General features: G+C 38.7%; 1 protein-coding gene across 5 annotated transcripts in view; it reads right to left on the bottom strand.

Annotated features, from left to right (window-relative positions):
* The window catches only part of LOC109544887 (ecdysone-induced protein 78C), a 27,793-nt gene extending 16,605 nt beyond the window's left edge, over positions 1 to 11,188 (bottom strand). For 3 of the 5 annotated variants that reach the window (XM_019915300.2, XM_019915301.2, XM_019915303.2), the window contains exon 1: positions 2,323 to 2,618. Coding sequence is in view for 1 of the 5 variants with exons in the window: in XM_048669266.1 (XP_048525223.1) it covers positions 9,959 to 10,032; positions 10,939 to 11,054 (190 nt within the window). In the remaining 4 variants the exon portion in view is untranslated. Of the gene's footprint in view, positions 1 to 2,322; positions 2,623 to 9,958; positions 10,033 to 10,938 lie in introns of those variants that run through there. The other 2 variants (XM_048669266.1, XM_048669267.1) reach the window with 2 other exon arrangements.
* Positions 11,189 to 11,876: the final 688 nt, after the last annotated feature.

Consider the following 11,876-nt stretch of genomic DNA (forward strand, 5'->3'; position numbering starts at 1 on the left):
AGTGTGTCGCAGGATACCCTCTAGGTGATAGTTCTTGATAAATAATTCGTTCTTATTGCAAAATAGGAGCACTATTTATCAATCTGTAATAAAAGCCGTGAGGAAATTCTGTCTTTTTTAAAGACAAAAATTTTTGAGGCGAAATACACAAAAAGAAGTTTGTAAAAAATGAATCCGCCTCAACAATATAGAACTTATCTACAATGTAGTATCAAGTTAATTAAGTTAAAATAAAATCCAAAAAGACGTAACTCTTTGAAATGTTATTGCATATTTTATAACATATTTCTTTGAACGGTTTTCTTTATACTGCGTTATAAAAATTATAAATAGGAACAAATTAAAGGCGTCAAAATAGACGAATTCGACAATAGAAGCAAATATGTCTTATCCTTACCATAAAAATGCGATATTCTGCGTTTATGGTTCTAAAACACATTTAAGAATAAAAAAAGCCATTTTGCGAACGGCAATCTAATAGAAGAAAAAAAAATCAAAGAAAATGTAAATGAAGATGAGGAATTACATATCTTATCTGTTCCACAACCTTTGCCTGATAGAAAGTCTTTTAAAGAAAATGTTGATATCTGGATTGGACGAGCTTGGCTTAACCCATGGCCCCCGAATAGTCCCGATTTAATGCCTCTTGATTATGTTATCTGAGGTTCTTTACATATATTCACTGATTTTGTTGCGTGGTTCATTTTTTTATATTAATTTAAAATTTTGAAAATCTGATTAACTGTACTTTTCACCATTTTTTGAAATAACTGCTCTAGGGGGGAGGAAGGTTGTAGACTTATTTGAATAAACTTTTCGTGGTTTTTAGACTCAACTGTTTTCTATTTAACTCCACAATTTCAAGTTTTTACTGGCTTTAGATTCAAAGTTAAGATTTTGTAATTGAGAGTCTGCAGTTGCGTGAGACCGTCCTATTTCGGACCCATATTTGCCAAGCGCGCAAAACTCATGATTTGGAATTCTTTGAATAAGCTTTGGCTCATTTTTAGACTCAAGTGTCTTCTTTATGAAAAAGATTTTTAAATCAAAAGTCTGCAGTTGCGTAAAACCGTCCATTTTCAAACCCATATTTGCTAAGCAAAAATCAGAATTTCTTGCGATTTCAATTAGGATTCCCTGAAATTTAGAATCAAACGTCTTTTATGTGATGTGAAAATATCAAGTTCTTGCTAGCTGTACATTCGAAGTTAGAATTTCTTATTTGAGAGTCTGCACTTGCATGAGACCGACTAATTTCAAACCCACATTTGCTAAGAGCGCAAAAATCAGAATTTGGAGTGATTTCAATAAACTTTTGATCGTTTTTAGGCTCAAGTGCCTGCTATACATATAACGTCGAGATTTCAAATTTCTACTACCGTTTGAATCGAATTTAGAATTTTTTATTTCAGCCTGCACTTTGATGAAACCGATTATTTTCGGACAAACCAACATTTGATAAGGACGCAAACGTCAGAATTTTTACGCTAATAAGACGAACATTTCAGGGATTTTAAATTTAACTGTCGTCTATATAAGTTCGAAATATCAACTTCCTGCTGGCTTTAGATTCGAAATTAGGATTTTTTAATTGAGAGCCTGCAGTTGCGTGAATCCGTCCATTTTTGAACCCATATTTGCTAAGCGCGCAGAAGTCACAATTTCGTGCGATTTCAATTCAGATTTCCGGAATTTTATATTCAACTGTCTTCTATATAATGTAAAAATTGCAAGTTTCTGCTTGTCTTAGATTCGAAGTTAGGATTTTTATTTCAGAGTCTGGACTTTGATTGAGATTGATGAAACCGATTATTTTCGCACTCACATTTGATAAGCGCTCAAAAGTCAGGTTTTGAAGCCATTTGAATAAAATTTTCATCGTTATTAGACTCAACTGTCTTCTATTTTTGACTCCGCAATTTCAAGTTTCTACTGGCTTTAGATTCGAAGTTATGATTTTTAAATTAATAGCCTGCAGTTGCGTAAAACCGGCCATTTTTGGGCCGATGTCTTTTATACTTATGAGGAAACACCCTGTAGGTAAAGGTGGGCAATTCTTCAGTTGAATTCAACAGAAAATGGGATGACAAAATTTCAATGCTAAAACACCCAGAACTGTACTAAATAAGAGCGTCGAAGAAGAAGAGATGGTGTTTGGTTTAACTGAAGAGGAGCTTAGTGAAGAAGCGGCAGGAAGTGAAATTGAAGATCTAGCCGAAGAGTTTATTGACTTCTAGAAAAAATGGTTGAAGGGTTGCAAGAAAAAGGGCGATTTCTAGATAGATAAAAGAGTGGTTGAGCCATGTAGATCAAGGAAGATACCTTAGCTCCGTATAGTTTCCGTTGTGAGTCTATCCAGCGAGCACCCATTCCGAATCCAACTAAACAAAAAAGACCGAAAGCCACCTCGTCGCAGATCTACCCCTGGTAGGCTCGCGCACCACGTTTCGGACGACGCATGGCGTCGTTCTTCAGGGACGCCGACGATGTCCAAGAACTACGGTCGAACGCATGGCCGAACCAGAGGACGCTTTTGACTGTACGGCGACGACGTCGTTGTGTAATCCCGGACAACTGGTCGCTCCTCCAAACGCGGACCGAAGAGAGGGAGAGGAAGAACGGTTCAAAGACCCCACTCGTCGCGCTGAAGAAAATGATGAGCGCCGAAGATGGTCTTCTCGTCTATAATGATGTTGTAATGCTGGAAAACGGAGTTTCTGTTTTGATTTAAAAGGGTCACGACACGAGGGTTCACTCGTAAATAAATCTGTCGGATGCAATAAACACCAGCAATAAAATAAATCTTCTTCAGAGCGCAAGGTTCCGACTGCTTTGAGCGCGTTTTGTCCACCCAGCGCCGTTTCCATTTTTGATTTATTCCTTCTTGCCCGATGGCTGCTTCTGAAGCGCTGGTTTGGATGGTTGAACCTGCACAGTTGCCGCGATTTATCCAGAATATACTTATGGATGAACGCGCAGCAGCATTCGCAAGAAGCCGGGAAGTCTGGCTCGAAACCAGTTCAAGATAGCGCTAGATGGTTTTCATTTTTTTTCGCAGAAATAAATCTATCGGAGTTTGATCTTTTTTCCTTCCTATTCACCGATTTGGAAAAGTTGCATAAGCATCTTGCTGGAAAATCAGTTCTTCGTCAGGAGAGTCTGGCTCTAATGGATTTGGACACCAATGCTGAGGAAATTCTAGATACACACCACACATTTATTTTTTGGGGGTTCTGGCTATGAACCTCCATCAACCAATGCGGAAAATGGAAATTTTTCTTTTGCCCGAAATCGATAATTTTGTCGGTTCACATAACCATTCTAACAGAACGTAACTTCATCGGGAAACACAACATTTTATGCAAAATTATTATCGAGATTGCACATATTTTGCATGCCATGTTGGTAAAACAACCGCATTTGAAAATACAAATTCGAGCTTTTTTCAACGTGCTTAGACTGGGACTTTGGTACTCACCGTGTATGTTTCTTCAGGAACGTTCTTTCAAACAATTTCCGCATTCCGGTGCACTTATCAACAAATCTTTCTCTGCTAATCAAGCCAGATGATTGATATAAAGCGCTCAAAAGTCAGATTTGAATAAACTTTTAAGCGTTTTTGGACTGAAGTGTATGTAACACCAAAATTTCAAGTCTGCAGTTGCGTGAAACCGTCAATTTCCGATAAGAGCGCAAAAGTCACAATTTAATGCAATTCCAATAAGCATTTCACGAATTTCGGATCCTAATGTCTTCTATATTATGTGGAAATTTCACGATCCTGCTGGCTAGAGAATCGAAGTTAGAATTTTTTAATTGAGAGTCTGTAGTTATGCAAAATCATCCACTTTCGAACCCACATTTCCTAAGCGTGCAAAAGTCAGAATTTGGAGCGATTTGTTTAAACTTTTGAGCGTTTTTAGACTCAAGTTTCTTCTATGTAACGCCGAAGTTTCAAGTTTCTACTGGCTTCAGATTCGAAGTTAAGACTTTTTAGTCAAGAGTCTGCACTTGCGTGAAAGCGTCAATTTCCGAGAAGCGCGCMAAAGTCACAATTTCATGCAATTCCAATAAACATTTCACGAATTTCAGATCCTAATGTCTTCTATATTATGTKAAAGTTTTACGATCCTGCTAGCTTGAGATTCAAAGTTAGACTTTTTTAACTGAGAGTCTGCAATTATGTGAAATCATCCACTTTCGAACCCACATTTCCTAAGCGTGCGAAAGTCAGAATTTGGAGCGATTTGTTTAAACTTTTGAACGTTTTTAGACTCAAGTGTCTTCTATGTAACGCCGAAGTGTCAAGTTTCTACTGGCTTCAGATTCGAAGTTTGGACTTTTTAGTCAAGAGTCTGCAGTTGCGTGAATCCGTCAATTTCCGATAAGAGCGCAAAAGTCACAATTTCATGCAATTTCAATAAACATTTCACGAATTTCGGATCCTAATGTCTTCTATATTATGTGGAAATTTCAGGATCCTGCTGGCTTGAGATCGGAAATTAGAATTTTTTAATTGGGAGTCCGCAGTTACGTGAAATCATCCACTTTCGAACCCACATTTCCTAAGCGCGCAAAAGTCAGAATTTGGAGCGATTTGATTAAACATTTGAGCGTTTTTAGTCTCAAGTGTCTTCTATGTAACGCCAAAGTTTCAAGTATCTACTGGCTTCAGATTCGAAGTCAGGACTTTTTAGTCAAGAGTCTGCAGTTGCGTGAAACCGTCAATTTCCGATAAGCGCGCAAAAGTCACAATTTCATACAATTCCAATAAAAATTTCACCAATTTCGGATCCTAATGTCCTCTATATTATGTGGAAATTTCACGATCCTGCTGGTTAGAGAATCGAAGTTAGAATTTTTTAATTGAGAGTCTGCAGTTACGCGAAATCATCCACTTTCGAACCCCCATTTTCACAGCGCAAAGTGTCTTCTATGTAACGCCGATTTCGGTGCATTAATCAACGAATCTTCGTCTGCTAATCAAGCCAGATAATTGCCAGAACGCTTTTGCAGGAATAAGCGTGATTCTGCATTGCACCTTCACTTTTACTTAACCGAAAATAATGCAACAATTACTACTAGTGGCAATTTGCTTTTGGGGAAAATAAAAAATTGTTCAAACGACCGCGTAAAAACGTTGAATATGTATTTCCATTACCGCACATTAAGCTTTATCAATTAATAATTGTCCCTGGGTCATTTATCTTCCATTTCCCCAGTTTCCATGAGTTATTCCGCGAAAAGCGTATTAACAAAGTCATTAAATAAGAATCAAGGCTTCATAAAATGGTTTGAATCAATTTATCATAGACTGATTGTTACGCCGTTGCACTAGAACGAAATAAAAGGAAGAAGATAATGAGTTTTCGAGATTTCTTCACGATAGTGGAAAGAGAACAGATCAGATTTGTAGAGTGAATCTTAACAAGTGAATTGATGGAAAATTCGAGTATTTCCTAAGGTTTGCGAAGATAAAAAAGTTGTGTGAAACGAAAAACCGCGATGTCCGTTTAATGGAAACATGCAGATTAATTTCTGATACAGGATGGCAGCCAGGCAGGCAGGCAGGATCCATTAAAGCTCCTGATAAACAGCTTTCTTCCAATCAACCCTGCACACATTTCCGATCGATCTGGTGCTGGTAAAGCTGATTGCAGGAAATCGATTAACAACATCCATCATTAATCGTCTAAATTGGCTTGTAATTCCTCATCTGTGCGTTTCCTTTAATGTAGTATTTGTAGTATCAGGCGAGTGAACGAACTTTAGCTTCGAGTTTGAGCGCGGAGGAGAACCGGTTGGTTTTATATAAGATCTGAGTACGAATACCCTACACGTACACTGGACACGTGTAAAAAGTTGCGATGAAAAGCGAGAATCCCGTTCCTGGCATCTGCCTTCAGGGAGAAAACGGGATCGGGATGCTTGCTCGATTGCCAAACAGCCCGAAGACGAACGAAATTCGATTCGCTTGTTATACTTTATCAACCCAAAAATTGCATATGCTCAATCGTAACAACTAGAGTTAGTTGCAAAGGTTTTTTTACTAAATAATTAGCGTTTATTAAATGTTTTGAACGGTTGTAACTTCCATCAGTCGGCCTAGAGAAGCCCCGAAACGATTAAAAGTAGCCGAGTAGTCATAGGAACTTTTCCCGAAATTTTATAATATTTTAAAAGCCCAAAGAAAGGGAGCAACTAGTGGGTTTTTCGGGTTTTTAGGCCGTCGTAAAATGGAATTTCTTCCTGACGTTTCACACCACTCGTGCTTGCGAAACGTCAGGAAGAAATTCCATTTTACGACGGCCTAAAAACCCGAAAAAYCCACTAGTTTCAAGCAATGGCCTCGAAAGATTATCTCTTTTGATGAAAGGGCGAAACGTTGAACGATCGTCCAAGTGTAAATGAGCGTTACTTATAAGTAATATTTTATCATCATAATCATTTATCATAATTTATAAATGCAACCAAAATCTAAAGCCAGCAGGAACTTGATATTTTCACATCATATAAAAGACATTTGATTCTAAATTTGACGAAATCCTAATTGAAATCGCAAGAAATTCTGATTTTTGCTTAGCAAATATGGGTTCGAAAATGGACGATTTTTCGCATCCGCGGACTCTCGATTTAAAAATTCTAACTTCAAATCTAAAGTCAGTAGAAACTTGAAATTTCTTTTGTATAGAGAAGACACTTGAGTCTAAAAATGAGCCAAAGCTTATTCAAATAATTCCAAAATATGAGTTTTGCGCGCTTGGCAAATATGGGTCCGAAATAGGATGGTCTCACGCAACTGTAGACTCTCAATTAAAAAATCCTAACTTCGATTCTAAAGTCAGTAAAAACTTGAAATTACGGCGTTAAATAGAAAACAGTTGAGTCCAAAAACCATGAAAAGTTTATTCAAATTGCTTCAAAGCCTGATTTTTGAGCGCTTATCAAATGTGAGTGCGAAAATAATCGGTTTCATCGGACTCAATCAAAGTCCATACTCTGAAATCAAAATCCTAACTTCCAATCTAAGTCAAGCAGAAACTTGCAATTTTTACATTATATAGAAGACGGTTGAATATAAAATTCCGGAGATCTAAATTGAAATCGCACGAAATTGTGACTTTTGCGCGCTTAGCAAATATGGGTTCAAAAATGGACGGACTCACGCAACTGCAGGCTCTCAATAAAAAAATCCTAACTTCGAATCGAAAGCCAGCAGGAAATTGAAATTTCGAACTTATATAGACGACAGTTGAATCTAAAATCTCTGACACGTTCATCCAAATAGCGCAAAATGCTGACGTTTTGCGCGCTTTTCAAATATGGGCCGAAAATAATCGATTTTATCAATCAAGTAAATAATTCGCATAAGGAAATAAAAATTGCCGAATTTGATCTTTTTTCCACAAAACACACCGCTGAACATTAAATAAATTTAGACATTACCTTTGGGACACACTGTATAGGTAATAAATTCAATTCAACTTTAGAGGTTGTTTTCCCCACCACCTCTGAAGGTGTAAGCCACTCGTGCTTGCGAAATGTCAGGAAGAAATTCCATTTTACGACGGCCTAAAAACCCGAAAAACCCACTAGTTTCAAGCAATGGCCTCGAAAGTTTATCTCTTTTGATGAAAGGGCGAAACGTTGAACGATCGTCCAAGTGTAAACGAGCGTTACTTATAAGTAATATTTTATCATCATAATCATTTATCATAATTTATAAATGCAACCAAAAATGGATTGTGGTTGCTTCCAAACCACGCTCTCTTTTTCCTGCAGCTGCTTCTGTTCCAGTTCCGCTCACCTTCAAGACTTCTTCAATTAAATTTATCCTCATTTCTACAACTATTTTGGCGCATAGACTTAAAACCCCCAAAGTCTTGCTGCTTTTTTATGAACATTGAATTTGAAGCGATTCCGGTTTAGTTTTTGTAACCCGCTTGAAAGTGGAACAATTCCGAAATATTTTTGTGGGAAATTGAAAAAACTGCCAATGGAAAAAACTGTTTGCGTTGCCCACGATTTGCCGCTCCCCAGGTATTTTGCTGGCGGTAACACCCGAGGGCCTTTTTGACGAGAGAGGAATAACCGCTTAGGCCGTTCACCTCCTGCTGAAGATCGCCGCTACCACAAGAAAAAGAAGTCTATCAGCGGGGCCCATCACTAGGAAGAGCCAACCTTATCGAAGGCCATCCATCTAAAGAAAAGTCGACTTTTCTCGTTTGGTTTTTCCATTCGATTTGCATCCGCTGAGTGGGCAGAAGACGCAAATTCTACCATTGAAGTCATGGAAGACAAGATTTTGCCTCACATTCCCACAGGAGTATTAATAATAATCAACGTGTATCAAAGCGAACAAGAAAATGATATAAATCTGGTAATCTGGGAGGCCACCACAAGAAAGGATGAGCCCAAACGAAGACAACGTGGCAGATCCTATCTAAATAACCGGCCATTAATTTAACGTATTTACTAATTTCCGACAGTTAAATCCAATACCTACCAGCATCTTCGGTGGAAGATGGATTAAAAGGCCAATGGCACCTCACTCATGATGTAATTATTTTTTTGCTGGAAAGACTGGGGCTCTTATAAGGAGAAGGAGTGGCGAACCAGATTTCGGTTTACCGATACATTTTCTATTTGTGTGTGTGTTATTTTCGGGTACCAAAATGTTGATTTTGCTTATATTTTCAACCCCATCGCATCGCTGATGAATAAGTTCTAAAGTTTACTAGTTTATTTTTTGCCGTTCTTCTGGTGATTCTTTCGCTTAAAACGCATTGATTGATTGGCCTTTTTGAACGAAAAACCAACGTGAATCGTCTGGCTGTTGCTCTGGTGAAAGATGAGGCCCCGCACTATTCAACTCATGCATTTTTAACGTTCATTGATCGATGTAACACAAAAAAAGCTCTCACGATCTAAACGGGATAATCAGGTTTCCGATACGATCGACAATTTCAATTTTCATACAGGATCGAATGCCTAATTTTCTAAACCGCCAAATTCGATACTTGTGATGTGAGTGTGAAGAATCACACAAAGACGTACAAAGTGCTTAGACATAAAGGAATGCTATTGTAGATTTTAATTGAATTTATTACCTATACAGTGTGTCCCAAAGGTAATGTCTAAATTTATTTAATGTTCAGCGGTTTGTTTTGTGGAAAAAAGATCAAATTCGGCAATTTTTATTTCCTTATGCGAATTATTTACTTGACTGATAAAACAGATTATTTTCGGCCCATATTTGAAAAGCGCGCAAAACGTCAGCATTTTGCGCTATTTGAATGAACGTTCCAGGGATTTTAGCTTCAACTGTCGTCTATATAAGTTGGAAATTTCAAGTTCCTGCTGGCTTTAGATTCGAAGTTAGGATTTTTTAGTTGAGAGCCTGCAGGTGCGTGAATTTTTCCATTTTTGAACCCATATTTGCTAAGCGCGCAAAAGTCACAATTTTGTGCGATTTCAATTTAGATCTCCGGAATTTTATATTCAACTGTCTTCTATATAATGTGAAAATTGCAAGTTTCTGCTTGTCTTAGATTGGAAGTTAGGATTTTTTATTTCAGAGTCTGGACTTTGATTGAGTCCGATGAAACCCATTATTTTCGCACTCACATTTGATAAGCGCTCAAAACTCAGGCTTTGAAGCGATTTGAATTAACTTTTGATCGTTTTTAGACTAAGCTGTCTTCTATTCAACGCCGCAATTTCAAGTTTATACTGGCTTTAGAGTCAAAGTTAGGATTTTTTCATTAAGAGCCTGCAGTTGCGTAAAACCGTCCATTTTTCGACCGATGTTTGCTGAGCGTGTCTCAGAATTTGGTGCTATTTAGATGCACTTTTCATGGATTTTAGTTTGAAATATCCCATTTCCAATTTATCACGCATTTTTACGAAAAACAGTCTGCGGAATTTTCCTTCCTGACTTAATATAGAACAAGCTTACCTCTTATTGTTATTGAATTTGGGCTTGAAGCTTCTAAGGGACTGTCTGGGTTCGAGCCAGGGTCCGCTTTCGCACTGAAAAAAACGTGTTATTTAGTTGCTAACGCAGAGTAAGAATTAGTCAAAAGCATTAGATAATAGAGGAAAACTTAGGAAAAGGAGGACACAGTTTTAGTAGTGGTAGGAGACTTGAAAACCATCGGTTTTTGCCAAAAGCCAGTGAAATTATTTGCAACCATGCAGCGTGGAGTTTTTCTTTTGAAGTGGTTCTTGGGTCCCAACCCCAAAAGTTTAAATATAAGCCAAATAGCTCGGAACCAATGGGTTTTTCGGATTTTTAGGCCGTCGTTCGGTAGAATTTCTCTTTCGTACCGTTCAGTTCTGCGGAAGAACTGAACTCGTGCTTGCGAAACGTCAGGAAGAAATTCTACCGAACGACGAGAATTTATTCCTGGCGTTTCGCAAGCACGAGNGCTTGAACGCTTACACTGTTCTCATCAGAACCTGTTAAGGTAAGCGTTCAAGCAAACCACTTTTGAAGATGCAAGCCACTCGAGTTTGCGAAACGTCAGGATAAAACTCGTGAGTTTCAAAGGGAGCATTTTTGAATATTAAGAAGAAGTTCTAAAAAACCGGTGTATTTATAAAGCACAAACTTGTGAAGTTTGAAATATAAATGCTTTAACTGAGGGAAAACTAAAACTCGTTGCAATGCAGTTGAGGCCAATGAAACTTCCCTTGCAAAAGGAAAACTCTTGGATGCTGGAATTTGTGGAGCGGAACACTTTTATTAAAAACAGATCCGATCGGGTGCAAAACAACGGATTTCTCCCCAACAATTCCAGAGCTTTCATGCAAAATTGGGCATCTGTTTTCAACTTCCCGTGATCCAAATGAACCGTTCTTTGTATGCAAATTGGGGGGCCATTCATCTATTTCCCCCCAAATGTTGCGGCAACATCGCGCCCGAAATTCACTCACCTGGCGAAGGTCGAATCTGCATTTCCCTTCGGCCGGGACTCGGACGGCTCCTCGACTGGAGACGACGACGCCGATTCTGGATCTCCTGGTGTGGTTGAGCTGGCTACTGCCTCCATCACCAAAGAGCGCGGCCTCCTGGGGGGCCATGATGCCCCCCTATCTGTGGCACATCGCGCGGGGCCCGAATCGCATCTTTTCCTGCTGGCGAATTCGACGACAAAGAGCCCGATCCGGTCGCTGCTGAACTGGGAATCGGGGTGTTTGGGGCCCGGCTGACGGGGCCGATTTTCGGCTGCGCAAGTCCGGATAAATCAGAACGGGGTTTGTAGGGAACAGGGATAATGGACACGATTGTTCCGGATCCTGTCCTGATTAGGCCGAGCGCGATCTGCATTGTTGTTCACGGTCAGTGTCTTTTCCATCATCTTCCCTGCGAAGCGTACTGATTCGTCTATCTTTGCTGGTCAAAATATGCAAAACAGCCCGGATCTTCTATCTAATCAGTTTCAAGCAATGACTTAATAGATATGTAGTATTTTTTATATATAAGCTGCTTGTTGGGTGTTTCGCCTCAAAAATGTTTGTCTTTAAAAAAGACAGAATTTCCTCACGTCTTTTATTACAGATTGATAAATAGTGCAAGAGCACTGTTTTGTTGCACAAGTTTGTATAAAAAATGAATCCGCCTCAACAATATAGAACTTATCTACAACTTAGGGTTATTCACGCTATACGGCACGGAATTTTGCGGCTAAACCGTTTGATTTTAAAAAGTATTATTTTATGAATTGTCCGACGCCTACCGAGCGCACATTTTAGAAATATTTTCGTAATGTACAGGGCGTCCCAAAAGCTCTAAAGGTATCAAAGTTGCGTTTTTTAAATGGAATGTCCTGTATATTATTGCATTTTTGGATTCGCTGAACAAAATAAGTGTC

Source organism: Dendroctonus ponderosae, unplaced genomic scaffold, assembly GCF_020466585.1.
Source record: "Dendroctonus ponderosae isolate FM_Combo_2020 unplaced genomic scaffold, Dpon_F_20191213v2 Dpon_F_20191213_8, whole genome shotgun sequence".
Taxonomy (NCBI): Eukaryota; Metazoa; Arthropoda; class Insecta; order Coleoptera; family Curculionidae; genus Dendroctonus; species Dendroctonus ponderosae.